Below are 26801 nucleotides of genomic sequence, written 5' to 3'. Positions count from 1 at the left end.
GAATGCGGCCATTCATTCAGGTTTTGTGCTGAGGAGCAAGACAAGGTCTTGGCCATTTCAGCGGATAGTACTGCATTATGGCAAGAGGGACACAATGTCTCATTCCCTCCATCAGGGAAATTATATTTTGAAAAATTACAACAGTAACCGAGACGTTCACCTTCTGTCACTCACTCAACGTTCCGCCGATGTAGTGACACTAGGGGTCCCTATAGAAAAACAGCACAAGAGCTGAACAGTTATGTGAACTGCCTATGCAGGTGCAAGCAAGCTGCTGCATGCGTAATAGCAGGTGCATCCGTATGCACATAACCTCCCCCAACACCCCACAAGATGTCATGTAGTTCCCCACACCACTGAGAGGGGAAGCAACATAACTAGCATGGGAGCAGGCCACACCAGCCGCGGCCTATTTCTCTCTATGTTTTCTCTCCACAGAGAATTCGATCCAGCTGGGGCCATCTAACGCCATTATACGCATCGGGGAAGAGGTTCTTTTCCTTTCCTATTCTTTCAGGGGGAAACTCCCCCGTGGAGACCACATCCTGCCTAAAGGAGAGGTAACATGTGGCAAAACTACAAGTGGGCTCATCTGCCGCACATGGAATGTGGTAGGTCCTGACTACAAACACAGCGACCGGGGCAGAAAAAGCTCTGCCAAGGGAGACGCAGGTCTGTCGACAGTGAGAATGAAAATAAATCAAAGTGGGTTACCGGAGTAGTCGGCACCTGTGGAGCACATATCTCAGTACTGTGCATATTAGTACCCATAGTGGGTCTGGCTGTGAAGTCCTCTGATGAATTTGTGAGCCATAGGGTTAGGGAGGAAGGCATCCAGGGTTCACAGGATCGTGAACTTGCATGGGAAAGAAGTGCACGTCTTTGCCTCATGGAGGGGAAAGGCACTGTACACAAGCGGCATCCACTGAGCATCGCCTGCCGCGAAAATGTGTGTGCTGTGCGTTGAGGCTGCTTGGGATGCGAGAGGCCCGCAGTGACCTGCAAGGTGGCATGCAACTCAGACATAAGCCACATTGGCGGTTGTATATACACCACCGTCACTGTGTTGTCCAGCCTGACCAACACGTGATTGCCCAAGATCAATGGCAAAAGCATCCGCAGGGCGAGCAGCACCACCAACAACATGAGGCTGTTGATATGCCAACACAGTTGCGGTCCTGTCCACTAACCAGCAGCTACATGCAAGTTGAACATGGGACCCTAGCCTAGCTTGGAGGCATGTGTCATAACAAGACACACCTGGATGCTTGCTGTAAGGGCTGAAGAAGTGGAGGCAGATCGGCATGATGGCCACGCCGATGTGTGCCCTGGCGCCGTGCCCATCTCGTGACTCATGTCTGAAGCCAGTGCTGGAGCAGAGCGGCACAGCCATCGCAGAGGACGTCATATGCCCCATGAGCCTCTGAAACCATTTCAGTGGGACCGGCGAACATTTCAGCACCAACTGAGCACAGTCATTGTAAGGTGCGCTATCACCGACTGCACACACTCACTCGTGAGGCTTGCTCTTTTCCCAGTTGACCCAAAGCCATAAACGGCTGAGGTGCATCCCACATCGAGTAGCTTCGCTTCGTCTCGAGGTGGCTGCGCTGAGGGGAACCCCAAAGCACTTACCTCCCTCCATATACATTGGGGGGGGGGGGTTGGGGGTGTTGGGGCTTTTTGACCATCCTCGTAGCTTGTCACAACCACCTGCCATGGCGTTGCCATGGTCATGTTCCCACAATGAGAACATGAACATCCTTGAACGCTGCCTCAACATGATCACTGCCCAGACACATGAAGTAGTGCCCATTGCCATCGGAGATGGAGAGATAACAACCGCATCCAGGAACTACACAAAGATGGAAAGGGATCTTTAAAAAGAAGTGTCTTTAAAAAGGTATTCACAACGATGTGTTTTGCTCTAATAGAGAAAATACACTCTCTTATTAAGCATATATATTCTCTTAGCGCTGTCGCTTTGATCGTGCAGAGGGAGAGAAAGCCACTGGAATATCCAACATATCCAACAGCATATGCTTCTTTGTTTAGAGGTGAATGCACCGGCATTAGGATTTAGCTTGTTGACACACAACCGATCGGCTGCGAAGAAAAAATCTGAACGAGTGGCCTCATTCCAGCTCCTTTTATACCCGAATGTCCGGGAGAGTGGCATGCAAATTCCACTCGCCAATTCTCATTGTGTCACTAGTGTCACTACATTGACACAACTTTGAGTGAGTGACAGAAGGGGAATGGCATTTATGTGTCATACACAATGGTGTCCAAAGTTTTGAGAACACCTGGAAATAAACAAAATTTAAGGATTTTGAAAAAGTAAAAATAAATACATACATAAATGCATTAGTCAATACATACATAAACATTTATATAAATTACATAAGATGAATTAGAATTGTATAAGATTCTGCACTATTTTTGTTCACTAATCACTATTTGTTTTATGTTTACATGCACGTTATTACACTGATTATGCTTAAAAAGCTGACAACGTGTGTAGTTATGTGAATGCATACAATGGCTTTTCTATAACAGTGTAGGATCAAAAATTACATAAGGATAAACTGATTGACGGGGTAGATTTTTGCCCATTACCCTGAGGTTGTGTTGGATATATAAAAGCCTTTACCGGCATTCTTAGCGGCTTATTCGATGTACGCAAGTGTTGTGTGTTTCATGGTTTGAATAACAACTTAAAGTCTCATGTTTCAAAGTCTCAGGTTTCTTGCTTTGTCGTAATTTGAAATAAGATGATTTTGGGGAGTTATCAGCATATTGGTGTGCATGTAAGTGGGCTCTCTGACCACGGTAACACCTCTTTTACAAAATGTCAGATTTCCTTGCTTTCATTGAAGCACAAATGATGCTTTTTGGAACATTCTCAAATCATGCTGAGATAATATGAATCATCAGGTTTGCACAAACCTGTGGAGTTTATGCCAACTCAAGTGCATGCTGTCATGAAATACAAAAAGCGGCATACCAAGATACAAAGACATTTTTAAATTCATGTAAAAATGTTAAATTTAAATACTCAAATAGTTATGTTGAAGCTAATTTGTAATTAAAAAAAACTATAATATTAATAAAATGAGCAAAAACTCTTTTAAATTAGAAAATTGCAAAAGAGAAGTACTAGTGGTCTCAAACTTGTAGACCCCACTGCATATCTACTTAATTATAAATTGAAAAACATAAAAAAAGAACAAAGCGTCAACAATCAGGTCATAAATGTATACTTCTGACTTCAAATACACATATTCACACATACAGTAAAACATTACAATAACGTAGTTAATGTCAATTTCAACATATACTGTAGTAATACATTTTTTAAATCAAAAGTTGCATTTGTTAACCTTAGTTAATGCACTAACATGAACTAGCAATGAAAAATAGTAATTTTATTAACTTACCTTAACAAAGATGAATAAATTATGCAAAAAATATATTGTAAATTGTTGATGATACATAATGCATTACTTAATGTTAACGAACATAACCTTATTATAAAGTGTTACCCACACATACTGTACAAATACACACCTGCACGTCGTCAGGAGCTGGGATGTAGGTTGCTCGCTTGAAGGTGTCCGTCACATTTCGGAGAATCTCCACAGAGAATAAGAGGTCGCCGCTATAATAATTATTACGGGACATTAACTCCAGGAGACTCCTCACGATCTGAGACATGCCCTCCCCCGCCAGGGTCCTCTGACCCTTCGCAAGATGTTCTCGCAACTACAGGGAAAAAAAACCCTGGTTATACATCTTCTGATTATTTCCACATTGGCATGCAGATAAACCCTGGCTGTAATACATAAACATGTGGAGATATTCTCCAGTTACCAAATTAAAGACCCCATAAAATCAAAATTAGAGTTTTGAGGCTTTTAGTTCATGTCTGTTAGAGTTGAGGCATTTGTTATGCTAGTGTACTCCTAAAAGATGACACAATTAACCCTTAACTGACTTACACTTTTAACATAGTCTTTCTCTTCCAGGAAAACAACAAAAATATTGATGACACATCTTGCATGCACCTATGCTTTCCAAACAAAAGTTCTCTAGAATGAAAATGACCTGCCCCCTAATTCTAAAACTGATTTTAAACTAGCAATATCAAGTAACCATTAATATAATTGCTGTAACACAAACTAGAGACTATTGGTTATTTTAAAAAAGGGGTTTAAGCCCTTTAAGCCCTTTGAGTTTTCTTCTTCTTATGATGTTTTTGGCAGTTGGCAATCCAGCTCACAGTGCATTACCGCCACCTACAGAGCTGGAGTGTGGAGCGTCACAAGAAAGTTTTACAGAGGAGTCAAATGTCAGCTGAAGATGATGAAATTGGCAAAATTTCATAGAAAAGAGGTCACACCAGGGGTGTAACTACAGGGCTGGGAGGATGGGGAGCCGCCCTAGGGCCCAGGTGAGAGGGGACCCGCGAAAAGCCGATGGGCAATGAAAAATTTCAGAGGCCCCCCATGGAGGGGGCCCAACTGGTCTTTAACTGGGGCCAGTAAGAAGTTATGCCACTGGGTCACACACACAATTTGTAGGATTAAATCCTAAACTGAGTATACTTTAAATGTAGTTTATCCACTGGAGTTAACTTGTAAACAAACAAGTTATGTTTACATTCATTATTGAGGTCTAAAAAACATGTGGAATGCATTTCCTCCCCAACTGATGGTATGAAAAGTATATTGTGATAAATATCAATAACATTATTGGCAATATTGCTCAGCCCTAATAAAATGCATTAATAGAATTAGATTTTACAAAAAAAATAAATATGCATATACATATACATATATATAGGGCTATCGATTTAACACATTAATTCAGTGCGATTAATTTTATAAAAAATAACGCATTAAAAACATTTACGCAATTAATCGCTTTGCCCCCGGACAGTAATAAGGAAGATTCCTAAGAAATGCATGTAGTACCACCTTGAAATTTCAGCTGTGTGGCAAAGTGCAGTTTATAGTGAAGAAAACAACCAGACAGCACAAAACAGACATTCGTTACGTTCTTGCGTTCAAAACATTTGATGGAGCGTAAATTCAAACTAAGTGATCTCAAGATGTGTTCTAAGTATTTAACTATATTTAACTTGACACAGTGACCTAAACATTTTATGTTTATGACACAATGCACCCGAGACGCTACACAAGCATGTCTGATGCTTGTTGAAATTGACGGATCCTTAAACAAGCCCTCATAATAAATCTGGAACTGATTGACAAATTCACTTGTGAAATGTATTGCTGTGAACTGTATGCCAATGATTGACTTATGTTCAATAATATGGTAGTAAACAATACATTGTATTCTAAAGCCGCTTTTTGTATTGTCTTATCAATGATTAACTCTTCTGCTACAGGAATGTAATGCATTTTAATTATCTGAATACATATATATATATATTTAATTTTTTATATTTAAAGATAACTATGTATAATTATTTCATCATTACATATTGAATTATTTTTATATGAGGGGCTTTCTTAGCATATATTTGTATATGTGATTAAATGTGATTAATCACGATTAATTAATCAGGACAACGTGTAATTAATTTGATTAAAAATTGTAACCGATTGACAGCCCAGATTTAAAGGTAAGTCAAACATGAAGTGCAGAAATACACAAAGGCTTTAGGGCTAAAACAACATTGATCTGGGTCTGTAGCAAATCGAAAACATTTTAAAGGCTTCGACAAGCACTTTAATCTACTTCCCATCTACAGTCAAGGAAGCTGTAGCCATAAAAAAGAGAAAACAATGTCTCCATTAGAGAAATAAATAGCAGAGAACTTGTTTACTGGTGGATGTCAGCAGATGAATTGTTGACTGTTTAATGACAGTACTGCAGGAACAGGAGGCACCAGAGACAATGACAATCAAAGCTAATTAAGCATTGTCTGATTATAATGAGGGGTTAGTTGACAGGTTAACAGTACAATCAACCCCATCACATCAAGCCTTGGTTGACTTGCTGAATGCAAACACACTCTGCATTGTAATTTCAAAAGATCATGGTTGAGCAATTAGAAAGAGCACATAAAGGCAGGAACAGCTGAATCAGTTTAAAAGCAATCATTCATTGTCAAAATGCACAGGTCTGAAAATGGCCTACATAATCAATATGAAAGATGTGCAACTGGCTGTTTGTTTATTTTCGAGCTTGAAAGAACCCATGCAATCAAAATTGGATTTTTGTGTATATTCAGGTTTTGTAGCTTTGAAGCCATTTATATGCTGGTGTACTTTTGAAAAGTAAACATACAACCATTTAAAATAGTCTTTCACTTCTCGGAAAATGGACCAAAGAAAATGTCCAATCAAATGCTTTCTTTAATGAGAATTTACCTCCCTCTAATACCATCTGCAACCAACTTGCAAGCAGCAAATCACTGTTCATGGATATAAACTAAAGGTTACAAAGAGTCCTTTGATATGTCCAGCACCAACTCTCAATTGGGATATGTCAACAACAAGCCATTTCATGGGGTCTTAAATAAAGAGTTACTTACAGATAAATGTAAATATTTATATTCAAGTGAGACACATCGGGCGAAGCTCGGAGGACCCCAGTAAGCAACGCCATTAACGTCCAGCAAACAATGACGACTAGCAGATCCTTCAGAGAGAGAGAGAGAGAGAGAGAGAGGGGCAAGAAAAAGAGATCATTATCAATTTTGGTTAGGGGCAATAACTGTTTTCAAGGTTTGACCGGCACCAACTCTTTTACTCTTTTACTGATTTATTTAAAAGACCTCACTAAGATGTGGCATACGATAATGTCTGGGATAATGTCTGTTTCGAATATAATTTTACACTTCTGTAAACACACAGTTTTGCTTAACGTTACTGTCACTTGCATCATTCAAATAATCAGCAATAAGATTTGACCGTTGCCTCACCCCAATAATTTTGCTGAGATATAAACATGGCTGAAAATACACACAGGCTCTCTGTAGGAATTTATTTTTCTTAAGGGCTCAGCGTGTATGTAAGTGCATCCTGGGCAGGTATGTAGAGTTGATATAAATTAGAGCACGTCTTTACCTTATTCAACACTTTGCTCTACGCTCCCACTTCAAAGACATCATTTATTAGGTCTTTCTTTTTTGAGTGCCTTGGGTGTCTTTCTCCACTAGTATGTGAGAATTATTGCACAGTGCACTCACAGCACATAAATAACCCACAAAACTCGTCTACTGGGCTGGGAAGGTTTAGAAACTCAGAACCAACCAGATAAGAAATATGACAACACCGAGAGGAACATTTTCTAAGAATGGATTGCGTCTGCTGATAGCGTTGTTCCCTTCCGAGGGAACTCGCACTGCGTCGTTGAGAACGACTCTTTGGGGAACGCTCCTTAGCGTGCGCCTCTGAAGTATGAATGAAACTATTCCAATCTTGATTGGTGTTGCGTCATGAGGTAACGTGACGGCATAACCGTATGCATAAAAGTGACGCCGGCACACACACACATTAGCTTTCGCTCTTCAGCAAGCGCTCTATGTATATTGTTTGTCTTATTTGGTGTTGTTTGTCCTATTTAAAAGAATTATGGCCACCGAACAGTTCAAGAAGTGCGTGCACCCCTGCCCTCGTTTTATTACGGGTAGGGACACGCACGATTTGTGTGTGAACTGTTTGGGAGCGCAGCACGCACAGGCAGCTCTCGAGGGATCTGCCTGTGAAAGCTGTGAAGCACTACCCCTGAGAGTGCTGCGCTCCGGTTGGCGTGCTTTGATGAGCACGGTCAGGCTCGCGTTCCCCACGGTTCTGGTCCCGCGTCTGTTGAGGCAGCGCGGCGATTGAGATCGTGGGGTTCACAGCGGGATCTTGCAGATGAGAATGAGACTGCTCCGGCACTTTCTCATTCTTCGTTTGAGGATCCCGAGCCTACTGTGAGTGGTGCAGAAGCCCGCGTCACGGCTTCTTCTGCCCACGATCAGGTCCCAATGCTCGAGCTCTCTGCTTCCGAGGAAGTGGAAATGCTCAGCATTGATGTGGACGACCGTGAGCCAAGCACGCCGGGTTTCGGCCAGGCTTATGAGGAGCTGGTTCAGGTTGTGACGCGTGCTGTGGCCAGACTTAACATAAGCTGGCTACAAAATGAGCAGGGAACGCACGTCGGAAGCAAATTAGACGAGCGTTTCCTGCAGCACACGTCACAACCCCAGCGCCGGGGTTTGCCGTTTTTTCCCGATCTCCACAAAGAGATCTCGAGATCGTGGGATAAACCACATTCGTCCCGTGTCTCCACCCCCAGTGTGGTCGATTACAGCTATGTTTTAGGGGCACGGGATATGGGCTATGGGAAGATGCCTGGTGTGGAGGAGGCTTTAGCCGGTTACCTCTCTCCTGAGTCGGCATCTTCCCTTAAAATCCTTGGCAACAGAGGAAACGCTCCCAGCGGAAGCCCTCCAGCCAGGGGGCTGACCTGAGGGACGTCCTTAAGGCTAGGAGGGCTTCGGGGAAGAGGTCCTAACCGGGGTGGTAGAACCTCGGAGGGCTGCCCCCGCTGCAGAGCAACCGAGGTTGTTCTCGCAGCGGAGCCCTCAGGAAATCGGTGTCGGTTTCCCGCCGTCTCTGACGCTTCGGGCCACACCAATTTTCAAAAGATTGCGTCAAAAGATTAAAAAACACACATCAATTGTGGTCACAAGAACTGTATCGAAAAACACCTGAGACCAGCCTCGAGAGGCTGGTTCCCTTAGTAGATTTTGTAGAGGCATGGAATCATCTTCCCAACATATCTGCATGGGTCCTGCATATAATAAAATCAGCTATGACTGATTTTCGGGCACCGAAACTGCACCAGACTGCAGTTCGGGCACCGCCCCCCCAAATTCTCTGGGGTGGTGCAGACTACAGTGGTTCCGGGGCAGGCTCAGGTGATGGAACAAGAAGTGCAATCTCTGCTGCTGAAGGAGGCCATAGAATGTGTTCCTCATTCAGACAGGGAGTCCGGTTTTTACAGCCGGTACTTTATAGTTCCAAAAAAGGATGGGGGGTTGAGGCCGATTTTAGATCTCAGAGTTTTGAACCGGTCTCTGAGGAGGTTCAGGTTCAAAATGCTTACTATTCCTGTCATCGTGAGTCAGATCAGATCCGAGGACTGGTTTGTCACGATAGATCTAAAAGACTCCTATTTTCATGTATCCATCCTTCCATGTCACAGGAGGTTCCTGAGGTTCGCTTTCGGGGGCGAAGCTTACCAATATCGGGTTCTTCCGTTCGGCCTAGCACTATCTCCCCGGACATTCACCAAATGTATGGATGCAGCTCTTGCTCCACTGAGACTTCAGGGCATCCATATACTGAATTATATCGACGACTGGCTCATTCTGGCCCAGTCTCGAGAAATGGCAGTTCAGCATCGAGATGTCGTTCTTGGCCACATTCGAAGTTTGGGGTTGAGACTCAACACAAAAAAGAGTGTGTTACAACCATCCCAGTGCACAACGTTTCTGGGTGTTGTGTGGAACTCGGTTACGATGCAGGCACGCATGTCTCCTGCACGTATCGAGTCCCTTATGGCGATGGTGGCCGGGTTAAAGCTAGGTCAGGCCATCACTGTAAAGCAATTTCAAAGACTGCTGGGCCTCATGGCAGCGGCATCCAACATTGTACCTTTGGGCCTTCTACACATGAGGCCCCTCCAGTGGTGGCTGAAAACCAAGGGGTTTTCCCCTAAGGGGAATCCATTTCGTATAATCAGAGTAACGCGCAGGTGCCTTCGTTCTCTGCTAATATGGAAGAAACCTTGGTTCCTGTCCCAAGGGCCAGTGTTGGGAGCGTCATGTCGCCGGAAAACCATTTCAACAGACGCCTCCATCACTGGCTGGGGCGCGGTCATGGACGGCCGCTTTGCCAGGGGTCTGTGGCAGGACCATCATCATTCTTGGCACATAAACTTTCTAGAGATGTTGGCTGTGTTCAGGGCTCTGAGGAGCTTCCTTCCAGACATCAAAGGTTACCATGTCCTAGTACGTTCGGACAATACATCAGTGGTAGCTTATCTGAACCGACAAGGGGGACTCAGATCGCGCCCTCTGTGCAGACTGGCGCATCAGATAATTCTTTGGTCCCAAGGGAAAATACTGTCTATCAGAGCAATATATATTCCGGGGGTTCAGAATCAGGGAGCAGACATCCTGTCGAGGCAGGGGCTGAGGCCCGGGGAATGGAGACTTCATCCAGAGGTGGTGAAGTTGATGTGGGACAAATTTGGACCATCGGAAGTGGATCTATTCACGTCTCGAGAGACGTCCCACTGTCCACTTTGGTTCTCCCTCTCACATCCAGCCCCACTGGGGTTGGAAGCCATGGTACAGTCTTGGCCGAGGCTTCGCCTGTACGCATTTCCCCCGATCGCTCTGCTCCCGGGAGTCCTGGAAAGGGTCCGCCAAGAGGGCATCAGTCTTCTTCTGTTTGCCCCGATGTGGCCGGCCCGAGTATGGTTCTCAGACATAATTTCACTCCTGATAGCTCCGCCATGGCAGATTCCTCTGAGGAGGGATCTGTTGTCTCAGGCAGGGGGCACAGTCTTCCACCCTCGTCCAGAGCTGTGGAAACTGTGGGTCTGGCCCCTGAGGGGGTTCAGTACCTAAATGCTGTTCTATCAGCGGGGGTGGTTGAAACCATACTTAACTCTAGGGCTCCGTCTACTAGGAGATTATATGGCCTCAAGTGGAATGTGTTCTCCACTTGGTGTAGAGAACATGAATTAGATCCAGTTAACTGCCCGGTGGCTTCAGTTCTGGAGTTTCTTCAAGATCGTTTCTCTGTGGTCTCTCCCTTCCACACTTAAGGTGTACGTGGCTGCCATTTCGGCGTTCCATGCACCACTGAGTGATGGGCGTCTGGGGAGGCACCAGCTGGTCATTCGTTTTCTCCGTGGTACATGGAGGATGAGACCGGCAACCAGGTCCAGGGTTCCTGCCTGGGACCTGGCGGTGGTTCTCGAAGGGTTATCCCTGGCCCCCTTCGAACCCCTTCAGTCGGCTTCAGCCCAAGGACCTGACGTTCAAGATGGCTTTTCTCTTAGCTATTACCTCTCTAAAGAGGGTGGGTGATCTTCAAGCCCTGGCAGTGACGCCAGCTTGCTTGGAGTTTGCCCCTGGCGGAGTTAAAGCCATTTTGCACCCGAGACCTGGCTATGTGCCTAAGGTGCCGTCTAACATGGCACGGTCTACGGTCCTGCAGGCATTTCATCCTCCACCTCATGTGTCGGCAGAAGAAGAGAGGCTCCATTTGCTCTGCCCTGTCAGAGCTTTGAGTGTTTACCTCGAGAGGCCCTCTTCCTGGAGGAGGTCGGACCAACTGTTAGTGTGTTTTGGGTCACCTAGGAAGGGGCTCCCTGCCTCGAAACAAACCATTAGTAATTGGATTGTTCAGGCTATTATCTCGGCCTACAAGGTGCGCAATTTGCCTTCACCTTTGGCCGTCAGGGCTCATTCAACTAGAGGCATGGCGTCCTCTAGGGCTCTCTTATCGGGAGTACCCCTCCAGGAGATCTGTGAGGCAGCCGGTTGGGCTACCCCGCACACTTTCATCAGGTTTTATAGTCTGCACCTCCCTAGTACGCCTGGCGCACATGTGCTCTCGTCCTAGCTGAGTGCCTGAGTTCAGTTTCACCCTAGGGCAGGCCTTTTTTCGGTGTGTGGCCTAGTGGGCAATCGTTCCCCAAAGAGTCGTTTTCAACGACGCAGTGCGAGTTCCCTCGGAAGGGAACGTCTCGGGTTATGACTATAACCCTTGTTCCCTGAGAAGGGAACGAGACACTGCGTCGTCCTGCCACGCCCCTCAAGGCCTGAGAGCGGCTTGCTTCATCGCTAGGCTAATGTGTGTGTGTGCCGGCGTCACTTTTATGCATCCGGTTATGCCGTCACATGTTACGTCATGACGCAACACCAATCAAGATTGGAATAGTTTCATTCATACTTCAGAGGCGCACGCTAAGGAGCGTTCCCCAAAGAGTCGTTTTCAACGACGCAGTGTCTCGTTCCCTTCTCAGGGAACAAGGGTTATAGTCATAACCCAAGACGTTTGCTTGCATACACTCTCTGCATTGTTTTAACACCCAATTCTCTGTATGAATTATGCAAATTTGGTAATATGCAAGCACACTCCAGCTCTGCGATCCAGACACCTGAATTAGCTCTTTAAAATGCCAAAACTGCACATAACTGCACTGTGCATCTGGATATATGCCCAGTTATAATGCTTTTCTCCATCATTTGATCATCAATTAATGAATTACTGCTGCCATCATCACTAGAAAATGCACTCAAACATCTCTTCTCATGTCACAAAGTTGCACAACCCCCTTGCACCCAATATAAGCTCTTAGGAAACAACTGACTATAGATTCATGTAGACTACTGCCATTCAGTCGAACAGAAACAGTGTTGATTGGGTCTTTTAATATAATTGCACTGCTATATTAACTCTCTGTGGCGGCACATATTTGGCAGTAAACATCTTTATTAAGTTTCCTCTCAGACATCACTAATTCACCCCTACGGGCTTAAAACTGAATGCAGATTAATTGCATGGAAACCAACTTATTTTAAGTGGGATCACAAGCCGGATTTTAGATTTAGAAAATTAGTGATTACATCTCTGATGGATTTTATAATGTGGTTTAACTGATCATAAAATCTTTTAATAAAGCCGTATTTCACGGTGAGAGAAGAAACAAATGTATTACAGATTGCATTAGAAATGACGTCTTTGGCTGTATTTAAAACAAGATTAGATTGTACTTTCAGAAATGTACATGATGTAGGCTAACCAGTATACTCTGAAGCTAATCAAGCTCAGACCATAACATTTTCTTGAACAGCATTAATTTACTTCAAATTTGTCATTAAACTGACACTGTTATCCACAGCAACATGCATAACTCTTTTTAAAGGGACAGTTACACTTAAGCAATGTGGAGTTAAGTGCTTTACACAAGGGTAGGTCAATGATCAACCCTTACAAGGATTCAACCTGCAAACATTCTAATACCAAACCAACAATTAGCCTTATACATACCCAAATCATATCCATATATAAGGGCTTTCCACACAACATTTCATGTAAAGGTCCAAACGTTGAGAGAAAAATGCCACCAATGCAGAGATCCCCCCAAATATAAATAAGTAAATACATATATAAATAAAAATATATATTTTTGATGATTTTTGCATATGTGTGGTTTGAGTTGGTTTAAAATGTTATCTTAAATTCTGAAATAAAGTGCAAAATTATTGATGAAACATGATTTTTGCATGACAACTATCTCGTACAAGTTTTATGCACAAATATGTGTGTATGAAGAGTTAGTGAATAAGTCCCTTTGTGAGTGTGGCAGGGTGGAGGGCGGGGCCGGGTCGCACCCGGTCCCGTATTAGGCTAATTATGCATCTGTGAGGGTTAAAGGCTGACTGCAGGGGGCCGTGCGGGAGAGAGAGATCGTTAGCGGACATGTCCGTCGTGTGTGTTTATGCTGTCTTTTAAGTTTCTCATTAAAATATTATTTATATTGAAAAGCCGGTTCTCGCCTCCTCCTTTCCATTGAATACCCCTACAGTGAGTAATATGTGTAAATGCTGCAGTGACTTACCAGTGGCATTTGATGGACACTTATTGTACACAGTCTCTCCAACTGAGGCTCTCTTCCACGTCATGGATACTTGGTACTCATCTTTGCAGATTTCATGAGGCGCTGCAGACAGTATGCAACCAAAAGTGAGAAGAGAGGTGTGCATAGCCAGATTTAGGTTTTAGTCTTTATCTTCGGGGATAACATATCAGAACTCACAGATATCAGTCAGATCAAATGCCTTCTAGAATGGAAAGGCTAGAAACTGACTAGCAAGTAGAAAAGCATGGTCAATGGTTGTGATGTAATTTAAGCCTGTTGACTATAAAAAAATAAAAACGAGTAAATAAAAAATCCTTAACAGGAAATGCTTCCAAACAAGAAAGAAAATGTCACTCGTCAAGAGAGTTCATTGAGTCTTTAAAGCTAAAGTGTGTAATTTTTCGACACTAGTGGAATTTTAGTGGAAACACCAAATGGAAATGTAAAAATAAATATAGTTGTCCTACTCAATTCTAAATACTCACTCTGTATGCCTTTGGCAGAACAAACAGATAGTCCTGCCCCAAACTCATGCTATACAAACATATACAGGTTTTAATACTGCTACAAAGCTACTGTATAGTGTTTACAGTTTTTGGATAAATCAACTTACAAAAGGTTTACTTCTAGTCATCTCTGCATAATAAGCTGGGATTGGAGAAAGTTTTTAATTAAAATGAAAAAAATAAATAACACACATCATCTTTAAGATTAACCAGCTGACAAAGACTAGAAGGTATGTTTAAACAGTAGCCTAAACTTTAAATATGACATCTATTCCAGTTGTACCCACTGCCACACAAGCAAACTCTGTGAAGATCAATGACTGCAATGGCACACATCTCTCTCCAGCTCTCATTTAATAGCTCAACCCAGGGGTAGATATAGAAGAGGACTGGGTTGAAAGACAGCCAGAAAAAATAACAGAACCCTCCCATTCTCATTCCAACATAATAAAGCCCTACAAAGTTATCAGACAAAAATTTTGTCCTCAATATCGTGGTGCTATCAAAGCCTTGTGCAAAATAAAAATAAGCTTTGCAGCAAAGTCTGACATTTATTTAAGCTATAGCCTCCCAAAGCTAAAGTCAAGGACATGCTTATTAAAATCTGCTGTTTGCTGCTGTGCTTGACATGCTGACAAATCACAAGGAGCAGCACTTTGAACAATTCCCTTCTGCCAAGAATGACCGCTCTAGATTGAAAGAGAGAGGAAAGGAGGAATGGAAACAAAGGCATGTAGAAAGACTGTTAAATAAAGACAGAGAGAGTGAGATAGAAGGAGGCCCTCATGCATAAAGACTGATTGAAAGGAAAAAGAAGATGCTAAATAGTGTAGATAACAACTGAGTAAAGCAGGAAGGGAGAGAGAAACAGAGACGGAGGCTTTGTTTACAGCTGGTATTTACATCCATCTCAGGGGATCTTATCACAAGTGGTCAGACAAAACAGATTGGCATGAAGATATTATTTGTGCAATTTAATATTTTTATTTTGGACCTACGTCAGGTTAGATGGCATATTAATATTAAAATGAGACTCTGAGGTAAAGATATAGAGACTATATATAATGGGTGTTGATGTTCTTTGGTGTCAATCGTTTAGCCAACTAAACATTAAAAATATGTTTCCAAACAATTGTTGAAAAAAGAAAACTCTGGAAAAAACATTTTGTAAAATGAGGCTGGACACAGGAACTTAAGGCTGGACAACCTAATGTATGGACTATTTCTAACATTCACAGCATTGTTTGTATTCATGAAAAATGTAATATGGCATCTACCTTGACTAATGTATATTTAAATGTTCACTGTCTACTCTCCATGGTATATATCACTCCATCGCACCTGCTGTTTTTTTTGGTACTAATTTATGTATTTATCGCTATTGATCACAGTGCTGATTGTGTTTACAGAGTGTACTGCTTGCACACTGGCAATGTTTACATTCACTATTTTTCGTCAATCCTAAAAATTCAATCCGATTGCAGATTCTAAATGTATTGTTTATATGTCCCCTAAACTTTAAAGTCCAACACAAATATTCATTTAGATGTGCATTACATGTATTTTGAACAAAACGTCTGTGCATTCGAAGAGCATCAGTCGTTGCGTTCTGAAGAAGCGGAGAAAGGCTGAGAAAGTGAGAATGGCAACGAAAACCTTAATTGGCATTTTTGCTTTGATGAGATATCTAAAAAAATATGCCAGAAAAGCTTTCTTCTTATGTTACTCACTCTACATGGCAAAATAAGAATTAGAAGCAGTGCCTAATAACTTGTCCAATTCTCCTCGAATATAATCGCAGGCATCTCTAGATATGAGTACGACATAAAGACAGGTGGGTGAGTGTTGTCCTTAAAAGAGTTTACAGATGTGGAATGGAAACAAAGTTATAGGCACTTTCAGCAAAAGCTGCAGATGGGATGCTATGCAAAAATCACTAGGCAATAATGATGGCGGAATGGAGCATTTAACCATTCAAGAAAAAAAAGGGAAAAAAGGTTGGCTATTTAAAACAGCAAGAAAAGGAATGCTTGCAGTGTTAAGTAACTGTTAGATTAACGGTTTTACTCTTGTATGATATAAATAGCCATTAAAATTTGTTTAAGGGGCTGTTTTCTTTTAAAATTATAAAACCACTGTTTTTAGTTTAAAGGCTGATTGACAGGTGAGTAGGCAATCCTTTGATATCATCCGAGATGCATCAGGATGGACAAATCAATTTGGTCCCCTGCATTTCTGACCTCTGAATATGGTATACATAATTGGATCACAAAACATGTTTGACCCTGTTAACACCTGTATTTAACTCTGTCAACTTGGGATTGGATCACCTGAGACATATTAATTAAAATGATCTGTCAATAAAGTAAAGCAGAGTTGAACAAAAGAGAAAACTAAGAAAGATGATGACATAAAAATTTTAAGTAATAAATAAATTAAACAAAACACATAACATGACTTCAGCACTCGCATTGGAAACACACCTGGGCACTTCTTTTCATTGCAAGCACGTACTTCCTCTCCGGACCCATCACAGGGGTAACCCTGGATTCCAGTACCCTCACACATACGGAAGCGCCGCTGCCAACCAGAGTCACAGGTCTTGGAGCACAGGCTCCAGTGATTCCATGCACCCCAGTTCCCTCCACCTGCACAGAGGAGGAGGAATGGAGATGGGAGCAAAATAAGGAATGAGAGTTAATAGGGAAATTATGAGGAGGACAACAGCTAGTGCACTTCTCAAGGCATGCCCAACCAGTGAGACCAAATGCATCATTAGCCATAAACATACTACAAAGTTTTAGACTGACAACCAGATTTATTTGCAAGAGTGAATACCCAAAAGGAGTCTTCCTTGTGTATGGAATACAGGAGTCACTTCGAAACGTGTAATGATTAACATATTTATAATCACAGCAATGTTTTTGCATCTTGAAGCTATAAACAAGATTCTACATGGTTGGATGCCAACATTTTAACCCAGATTATTATTATTTTTGACATAAGAACTATATTTTGTAAACCATAATCGACATGGGCACAGTTTTTTGTTTATGCTTGTTAAAATGTTGCTTTTAAACAGTGTGCATTTCATTAACATTATGTATGAGTTATCCCAAGACCACAAGGCTGTTGTGGAGCAACAACAGGGGAGATAGACAAGCTGGAGTCAAAATGTACAAATGAGTCAAGACAAGTATGCAATTCCCAAACTTTTCCTACTGTAGGGTATTGCTCCATCACTATGATTCAGGCACCAAAATCGGTTTGCTAAAATTCAGAAAGTGTGCTTGACAACACTGTGTGTCTGAATATATGCTCTTCTTTTTCAATTGATGAGTTACTGTTGCCATAAAGGCAAACAAAGTTCCCCTTCTGTCGCTCTCTCCACGTTGTGTCGGAGAAGCGACACTAGGGGTCTCTCTTGAGCGCCGATATTCACCTCTGACCTATTGAAAAGGGCCAATGAGAGTTGGCAGTCAGTATTTGCATAGCCCGCCCCCGCATACGGGTATTTAAGCGGGGCAAATACGGAAGTTTAGTCAGAAAATTTCTTCGGAGCCGATGGTCTGTTTGCAGTCTGCTGCGAGAATACAGAAGCCTGAACGTTCCTGTTTCTCTGACGATCTGCCTGCTGTTTGATTTGACGGCCCACAACAGCGGCTTTCTCCTACTTTGCACGGCGTGCATTGTTGCCCCTGAGCGCTTCGACAGCGCAGACACACACACACACACTGTGTATTAAAAGAGCAAATTTCCTAAAAGATCAAATTTCTCTAAAAGAGCAAAGACAGCGGCGTTGAGCGTCCTTTTCAGGACGCCGTCTTTTCAAGATGCCCTTCCGCCCCTGTGTCGTTCCTGGATGCGGTAGAAGCCTCTCTGCTTCAGACGGCCACAGGCGCTGTCTCGTGTGTTTGGGCCGCGATCACACCGAGGCGGCGTTTGTGGATGGTTCATGTTCTCACTGCGAGAACATGACCATGACCACGTTGCGGTCGCGGCTTGCTTTCAACAGAAGGCAAGCCACCCCAGCTGCACCCCGCATTGCTCCTTCTTCCCACGGGATTGAGGACGATGCGGTTGGCGCTGGGGGAGATTTGGGGGCGGCAGCAGGTGCGGTTTCGCCGGGTAGCCCCCCGCGAACCTCCCGTTCCCCGACACGCTCGCTGGTCCCCGTCCAAGCTCGCGGCGATAGCAGCTCACCTCACGGCCTGGCCGTCTATCCTCCCGAGTCCGAAGCAGATGAGCTCGCTGCTGCATCGGAGAGTGCGGTGTCTGATGCCGAGGACTCCCCTGGACTGCCGCCTTTGGGCCAGCTGGCCCAGGCTGAGGCCGACGCTCAGATGTCCGACATGTTTCCCGGGCCGCCACGAGCGTGGGGTTGGACTGGAACCCTCCGTCCTCCCCACAGCCTTCGCGGTTGGATGATTGGTTCCTGGGGGCAGCGCGCCGTTCGCGGCCTCGCATCCCCCCGGTCCCGTTTTTCACGAAGGCCTACAGTGCGGCTGGACGCGCTGCCTCCGCCCTGCATGCGATGGCCCTCTTGCAAGTCCACCAGGCCAAAGCTCTCAGAAACATGCACAGGGGTGGACCTGATCCTGATGTGCTGCAGGAACTGCACTCAGCGACCGACCTCGCCCTGAGAGCGACGAAGGCCACAGCGCAGGCACTCTGACAGACGATGGCCACCCTAGTGGTCCAGGAACGCATGCGTGAGGCTGATAAGAACCGCTTCATGGACGCACCTGTCTCCCAGATTGGCCTTTTCGGCGACACCATCGAGGACTTCGCCCAACAGTTCTCCGCGGTGAAGAAGCAGACGGAGGCCATATCTCACATCATGCCCCGCCGCAGACCTGCCGCTATGGGCCCCGCCCCGTCTGCCCGCCGAGGGCGTCCCCCTGCGAAGAAACCAGCTCCTGCTCCGCCTCAACCCGGGCCCAGCTCTCAGCCCCAGCGTCGAGAACCCGCGAGGCGGCAACGCCCCTGTCTCACGAACCCCCTCTAGGACCCAGAAGGCTCCCAAGCGTTCCTGAGACAGCCGACCCAGAGCCGAAGACGTTAGGTCCGGAGGTGGTAAGACCGCTCCGTCCCCCGGTGGAGGGCCGGGAGGAGAATCCTTTGTTTTTTCATTTGCCACACCCCCTGACGGGGGCTGTGGTACCCACATTCTCAATAAAAGAGCTACTTCCTTTGCCTCTGGGTCACCTGGCCTGCAAATGCCGTTCTCACGGCAATCTGCTTTCAGATTACGACAGTCCCGGTACACCGGACGCGGCAATCCCGCCTTCCGCCTGCCCACGACTGTCCCCCGGCCGGCCGGTTCGGACGAGTCCAGAGGACGCCAGCATCAGACCTCCTCCTCAGTCACGAACCCGCCCCCTGCCGGGTGCGCGGAGCAAGGTAAGTGCTTTGAGTCTATTCTCAGCACCTCAGCCTCAGGCCGCAACGAAGCCGCCCGACGCTGCACTACCTGTTCCGCCCCGCTGCCGGGTATGTCCAAAATACTCGTCCCTTTGGTGCCCCTAGTGCAGAGCTGGGAAGCATGGCTTTCGCTTCCCAACGCTTCACGCTGGCTGCACCGGACCATTCGACTCAGTTACGCAATTCAGGCCCGTTCCCATGTTGGCAAACATCGCCTTGTTCCCCCCCTAGGGTAACTAGAAGGATTCCGATGTTCTTATGGGGCACTGGGGAAGGGTACATGCAGCCAGGTACAGACGATGTGCGGCACTGGATGAAATCCCTGCCCGCCTCTGTATCGGCGGTTCATGTACACGGTTCAGCGCACTTCCGTATTTGCCCCGCTTAAATACCGGGGGCGGGGTATGCAAATACTGACTGCCAACTCTCATTGGCCCTTTTCAATAGGTCAGAGGTGAATATTGGCGCTCAAGAGAGACCCCTAGTGTCGCTTCTCCGACACAACGTGTCGTTCCCTCCCTCGGGGAACGGAGGTTACATACGTAACCAAACGATCTCTTTTAAATGAATGTTTGTTTGCAGCCTGCTTTCTACAACATTTTAAGCACTCATAAGAGGAGTTACAACCATATTTAGCTGCAATTTGTATGTAGACATAATGCAACTGCATGAAGCTAATATGCTTTTAGATAGATCAGGGCTGCTAACTGGCATATTCTGACCAAATAGTCAATTTGTGGAACAAGATGAGCAGTGCACACTGGTAAGTCTCCATGGTTTTAACATAGACAATTCAGAGCACGGCAATTAATTTAGACCAGGACAGTAACAAAATTACAGCTGTGCGAATAATGTACCTGTCAATTTAAGTTCGGAAGCTAACAGGTGTGTGTGTGTGTGTGTGTGTGTGTGTGTGTGTGTGTGTGTGTGAGACTTACCCCCGCAAGATGGGTTGGTACACTCACGAGTTTCCGCATGCGGCCCCTTACACTCTGCCCAGCCATGTACCGACACACTGCACCGCCGCTGCCTCTGCTGATTGCCCGAACCGCAAGAAATGGAGCACTCAGACCAGGATGCCCAGTCCAACCACTGCCCCTCCACTGCAAACACAACAAAACAAGAGAGAAAGAGAGAGAGACAGTTGCAGTGGTGAGATAAGGATAATAAAGCACAGCAGCAGAGGTTGGACAGGAAAGAGAAGGAAACATAAGTAAGGGGCAAACAGAGACAAAAAAACAGGCTGTTGGAGGGACAGGTGTCGATACAGAGAGAAAAAGGTACAGAGGGAATCTGAGTTTTTCTGTAGTCTGTGAGTTTGGAACTTGCTTATACTCATTATACTGTTCTAAACCTGACAAATCATTATCAAAGGGTTGAGTGATAATGATCACTTTAAAAAATGGTACCATCAGGAATGCACTGCTAAAGAAATTCTGACAAATACAGGAAATATATATATATACACACACACCGATCAGCCACAACATTAAAACCACCTGCCTAATATTGTGTAGATCTCCCTCATGCTGCCAAAACAGCGGCAATCCTATTCTCCTCACCACAATTGTACAGTGTGAGTGGTTATCTGAGTTACCGTCGACTTTGTGAGTTCAAACAATTATGTCCATTCTCTGTAGACCTCTCTCATCAACAAGGCATTTCTGTCCACAGAACTCGCTGGATGTTTTTTTTTTTTTGGAACCATTCGGAGTAAATCGTAGAGACTATTGTATGTGAAAATCCTAGGAGATCAGCAGTAACTGAAATACTCAAACCAGCCCGTCTGGCACCAACAAACATGCGATTATCTAATCTGCCAATCGTGTGGCAGCAGAGCAGTGTATAAAATAATTCAGATACGGGTCAGGAGCTTCAGTTAATGTTCTCATCAACCATCAAAATGCGGAAAATGTGGTCTCAGTGATTTGGACTGTGGCATGTTGGAGTGTTGGTGCCTGATGGGCTGGTTTGAATATTTCTGTAACTGCTGATTCGAATGGTACAAAAACAAAAAACATCCAGTGAGTGGCAGTTCTGTGGACAGAAACAAATGTTGATGTGAGCGGTCAACAGAGAATGATTCAAACTGACAAAGTCTGTGGTAACTCAGATAACCACTCTGTACAATTGTGGTGAGAAGAATAATGTAATTTGTTCAGGATAGGCAAGTAGGAGGCGGCATATATATATATATATATATATATATATATATATATATATATATATATATATATACTGTACAGTGGTGGCCAAACATATTGGCACCCTTGGTAAATATAAGCAAAAATGTCTTTAATGTTTAAACTTTTGATTTTTCATTCAAAATATTCACAAAAATATATCCTCTGATAGATATCAAACTATTGCAAACACAACATAAGTTTTATCAAAATATAATATTTTTGTCACATATATGTGTGGCACTCTTTTATTAAATAAGTTTTGCAACCTCCCTTTGCAAAGATAACAGTTCTGAGTCTTCTCCTATAATGAATAATGAGGTTGGAGAACACATGGCAAGGGATCTAAGACATTCCTCCATACAGAATCTCTCCAGAGCCTTCAAATTCTGAGGTCCTCATGGTGGACTCTCCTCCTCAGTTCACCCCACAAGTTTTCTATGGGGTTCAGGTCAGGAGACTGGCATGGCCATGGCAGAACCTTGATTTTGTGGTCAGTGAACCATTTTTGTGTTGATTGTGATGTGTGTTTTGGATCATTGTTTTGCTGGAAGATCCAGTCATGGCCCATTTTAAGCTTTCTGGCTGAGAAAGTCAAGTTTTTATTTTTTATGTGTTGGTATTTAATACCACAATGTCCACGTATATGTCCAGGACCTAAAAATAGATCCACAACGTTAAAGATCCACCATATTTAACTGTTACCATGAGGTACTTTTCCATATGGCTACCTCTCTGTCTGTGTCAAACCCATCTCTGGTGTTTTCTCCCAAAAAGCTCTATTTTTGTTTTATCAAACCATTGAACCCGGTACCATTTGAAGTTCCAGTAGGGTCTGGCAAACTGAAGATGCTTGAGTTTGATGTTGGATGAGAGTAGAGGCTTTTTTCTGAAACCCTCCCAAACTACTTTTTGAGATGTAGGTGACATCTTACTTTCTGACCCCAAGATCCAACTAATTTTTGCAATTCTCTAGCTCTGACACTTGGAGAATAATTTGCCACTCGAACCATCCTCCTCGCTGTGCTTGGAGACAATATAGACAAGCGTTCTCTTCCAGGTCAATTCTTAACATCTTCAGTTGATTCAAACTTCTTAATTATATCCTCTGATAGCCATTTTCCATTTTGTGAAGCTCAACAACATTTTGCCACACATCATAACTGTATGCTTTGGTCTTATCCATTGTGACGAATGACTAAGGGAATTTGGCTTGTGTGTTATTTCATATTTATACCCCTCTGAAACAGGAAGTCATGGCTGAACAATTTCTTTTTCCTAGTCACCCAGGTGTACTACAAAATTTGAAATATGAATGGCAATATATTACAGATATATGTTACTCATAATAATTTCTAAGGGTGCAAAAAATTGCCACACATATATTTGACAAACATATTAGTTTTTGAAAAAACTTGTGTTTGCATTTGTTTGATATCCTTTACATGATATATTTTTGTGAATATTTTGAATGAAAGATCAAATGGTTAAACAATAAAGACAGCCTTCTTTGCTCATATTTACCAATATTTCTGGCCACCACAATATATATATTTAAGCAATATCACACGAGCAAGAGAGCAATATGGTCCTACATCAGCACTGCTGTTATTTGTCAGCAGGCAAGAGGCCACAGGAAGTGCTGATTTAGGGTCATATAGGACGATTGTGAGTGTGACATTGTTTATAAACAACAGATCAATGAACAAGTAAATTAAAAAAATTAGGAAAAACAGTCATAAAAACGCATTTATAGATAAGAACTTACTGTTGCTAGTTCAAACCAAATGATGCGTCAAAGCCTTCGTTAGTAATTAAAAAATTTCACTTTAGAACTAGTATCACAGCTTGTGCTATTTCTAACAAGTTATTGGAGAAACAATGATGTGTGTGTGTGTGTGTGTGAGAGAGAGAGAGAGAGAGAGAGAGAGAGAGAGAGAAAGAGAGATGTAGCGTGTGCGATCACCTGTTGCCACTCCCAAGCATAGATGCTGTAGTGTGTTAGTCAGCTTTCTGAAAATAATATAATTTTGGTCAAATTCATCCTATTTTCTCATTTGAATTATATTTCGAAATGCTCCCTACTTCGTGGTAGCTGGTGTGCAAGAGTCATTCACTATAGAAACCACAATCTCCTCGACCATTTTGAACAGTATGTCCTCTCTCTAGAGGTGAGTGCCTTGAGTTTGTTTAATTAATCAGTCTGTTGTGTCTCTCAGCTGTGATGAGCCTTAAAGCTGAAGTTGTTAGTTTAAAGTCATTTAAAGCTATTTCCTAGCTTTAGTAGTGTAGTATTAATTTGAGTGATCACGTAATTCTGATGAATGAAAACACTGACTGATGCTGACTCACTTTATGTCACCTAACAGGCTTATATTACACACAAAAATTGCATTTGGCTGCAACCTGCTGACTAAAATATGTAATGTCAAAATATTCAATAAAAAGAAACACATATAGCTCTTAGCACATATGCACTGCTCTTACACTTTAGTTTAGAATGGCAAGAACACAAATTAATTGACACAAACAGTGAAGTGTCGGAGTGCTGATGGTGTGAGACCATCAGTACTCATAGAATGTCTCTCGTCAAATCAGATTTATATATACAGTATATACACTGGCGGCCACAAATTTGGAATAATGTACGTAGTTTGCTGTTTTGGAAGGAAACTGGTACTTTAATTCACCAAAGTGGCATTCAACAGAACTCAAAGTAGAGTCAGGACATCACTGATGTAAAATACAGCACCATCACTATTTGAAAAAAGTAATATTTGATCAAATCTAGACAGGCCCCATTTCCAGCAGCCATCAATCCAACACCTTATCCTTATGCAATCATGCTAAATTGCTAATTGGGTACTAGAAAATCACTTGCTCCAACATTAGCCACATTTAAATCCAGACTGAAAGCACTTCTGTTTAGCTATGCATTTTTTGACTGAGCATTGAGCTGCACTTATTTATTTCACTGAATCATTTTGCTTTTGTCTTTTATTTTAATTATTTTGTATCTCTTTGACTTGTGATGCCCATTGAACATACAGAGAACAATCAGCAAACTCTCTCTCATTTGATTATTGCAAAACCTGACTCTGAGCTTTTATTATTCAATATCCATAATGTGGACCCTGCTGTTGCCCCCTACTGCTTATGGTGGATGAATGTGGGCAATTATATTGGCGTAAACTTGATCAACAAACATATATAAGATAGGTAGATTTTATTATTTTGTTAGGGACTGTCTGGTGGAGAGATTGAGTGAGGCACTGCTGTTAGAATAAATGAGACATAAGACACCCAACACTCTGTACTGAGAGTGGGTTGGAGTGGTTCTGACAGTCCACGCTCATGTTCTAGTCCTCACTTGGAGTATTTATTAAGAGTCTAGCAGTGGCTAGACATCAGACCAAGATGTAGTGGTATTATAGATTAGAATGTGAGGATGTCCTTGTGACATCGGAGACATCTGCAGAAGGATGGCGAGAATAATTGTCTGCTCTGCCATCTCTGAATGGGAAAACCTTGTCTCTCTTGGTGTCTCCACTCAGACAGGGGTGCCCCGAATTTAGGAAAAGATAGATAGCAGATACTTTTAGTTCAGATTAGATATTAATTTTTATTTAATTTTCTTGTTTTATATTCAAAGTGTAGGCATTGGTTGATCATGGGTACACTGAGATCTGCCTTTGAGACTCAAATTAAAGGAAAATAGGAAACTAGCCTTGCCTGCCATTATATCAAACACTGCTGAAAGCTATTTGGTTCGTTAAATGAAGTTTAACATTGTCTTTGTGTTTGTTTTTGAGTTGCCACAGTATGCAATAGACTGGCATGTCTTTAGGTCAATATTAGGTCAAAAAAGAAACAGCTTTCTCTAAAAACTTGTCAGTCAATCATTGTTTTGAGGAATGAAGGCTATACAATGCTTGAAATTGCCAGAAAACTGAAGATTTCATATAAAGGTGTGCATTACAGTCTTCAAAGACAAAGACAGAGAACTGGCTCTGACAAGAACAGAAAGAGATGTGGAAGGACAGATATACAACTAAACAAGAGGAAAAGTACATCAGAGTGTCTAATTTGAGAAATAGACACATCACATGTCCTCAGCTGACAGTTTCATCAAATTCTACCCGCTCAACACCAGTTTCATGTACAACAGTAAAGAGAAGACTCATGGGCGCAGGGCTTATGGGAAGAATTGCAAAGGAATAGCAACTTTTGAAACAAAAAAACAAAAATAATAGGTTATAGTGGGCAAAGAAACACAGACATTGGACAACAGATAATTGGAAAAGAGTGTTATGGATCTTAACCCAATTTACCTTTTTTGGAATCAGCTAGACTATAAGGTGTGTGAGAAGTGCCCGACAAGACAGTCACATCTATGACAAGTGCTACAGGAAGTGTGGGGTGAAATGTCACCTGAGTATCTGGACAAACTGACAGCAAGAATGACAAGGATCTGCAAAGCTGTCATTGCTGCACGTGGAGGATTTTTTAAGAAGTATTTTAAGAAGTTCTGATTTTGTTTTCCAAATTTTAATAGTAATTAGAACACAATAGAACATGTTATTAATGACTATACATTGTGATCAGTTGAATGCCATTTTGGTGAATAAAATGTATTTCCATAAGAGCAAAATCTGTACATTATTCCAAACCTTTGGCCGTCAGTGTATATATATATATATATATATATATATATATATATATATATATATATATTTGGTTATGACCAATAACCAGTATTATTGCAGTTAATATTAAACTACTGTGCACTGTTTTGTCTCCTTAATAAAAAAAAAAACAATCAAACAATCAAACATGATATCAGGCTACAAAATATTATAATATACAGTAGAATTGTTGGAATTACATGAGACACTGAACTCTAAACCCTAAAAGCATCACAAGCTTAAGTTGATCGTAGAGACTATTGGTGCCAATGGAGAGCTTTGGAAAACTCAGTTCTGCTCTGGTTGTGTTAGAGTCT

The 26801-nt window shown here is 43.0% G+C and overlaps 1 protein-coding gene across 1 annotated transcript in view; it reads right to left on the bottom strand.

The window, feature by feature from the left end:
• The window catches only part of LOC127620361 (adhesion G protein-coupled receptor B2-like), a 449688-nt gene that overhangs the window by 161269 nt on the left and 261618 nt on the right, over nucleotides 1–26801 (bottom strand). The window contains exons 6-10 of the mRNA XM_052093573.1: nucleotides 20555–20719; nucleotides 16676–16840; nucleotides 13666–13767; nucleotides 6566–6672; nucleotides 3571–3765 (exon numbers count right to left, since the gene is read on the bottom strand). Coding sequence (XP_051949533.1) covers nucleotides 3571–3765; nucleotides 6566–6672; nucleotides 13666–13767; nucleotides 16676–16840; nucleotides 20555–20719 — 734 coding nt within the window. The remainder of the gene's footprint in view (nucleotides 1–3570; nucleotides 3766–6565; nucleotides 6673–13665; nucleotides 13768–16675; nucleotides 16841–20554; nucleotides 20720–26801) is intronic.

The sequence above is a fragment of the Xyrauchen texanus genome, chromosome 26 (genome assembly GCF_025860055.1).
Source record: "Xyrauchen texanus isolate HMW12.3.18 chromosome 26, RBS_HiC_50CHRs, whole genome shotgun sequence".
Taxonomy (NCBI): Eukaryota; Metazoa; Chordata; class Actinopteri; order Cypriniformes; family Catostomidae; genus Xyrauchen; species Xyrauchen texanus.
The sequence above is the reverse complement of the archived record's forward strand: the minus strand, read 5'-3'. Positions and strand labels throughout refer to the sequence as shown.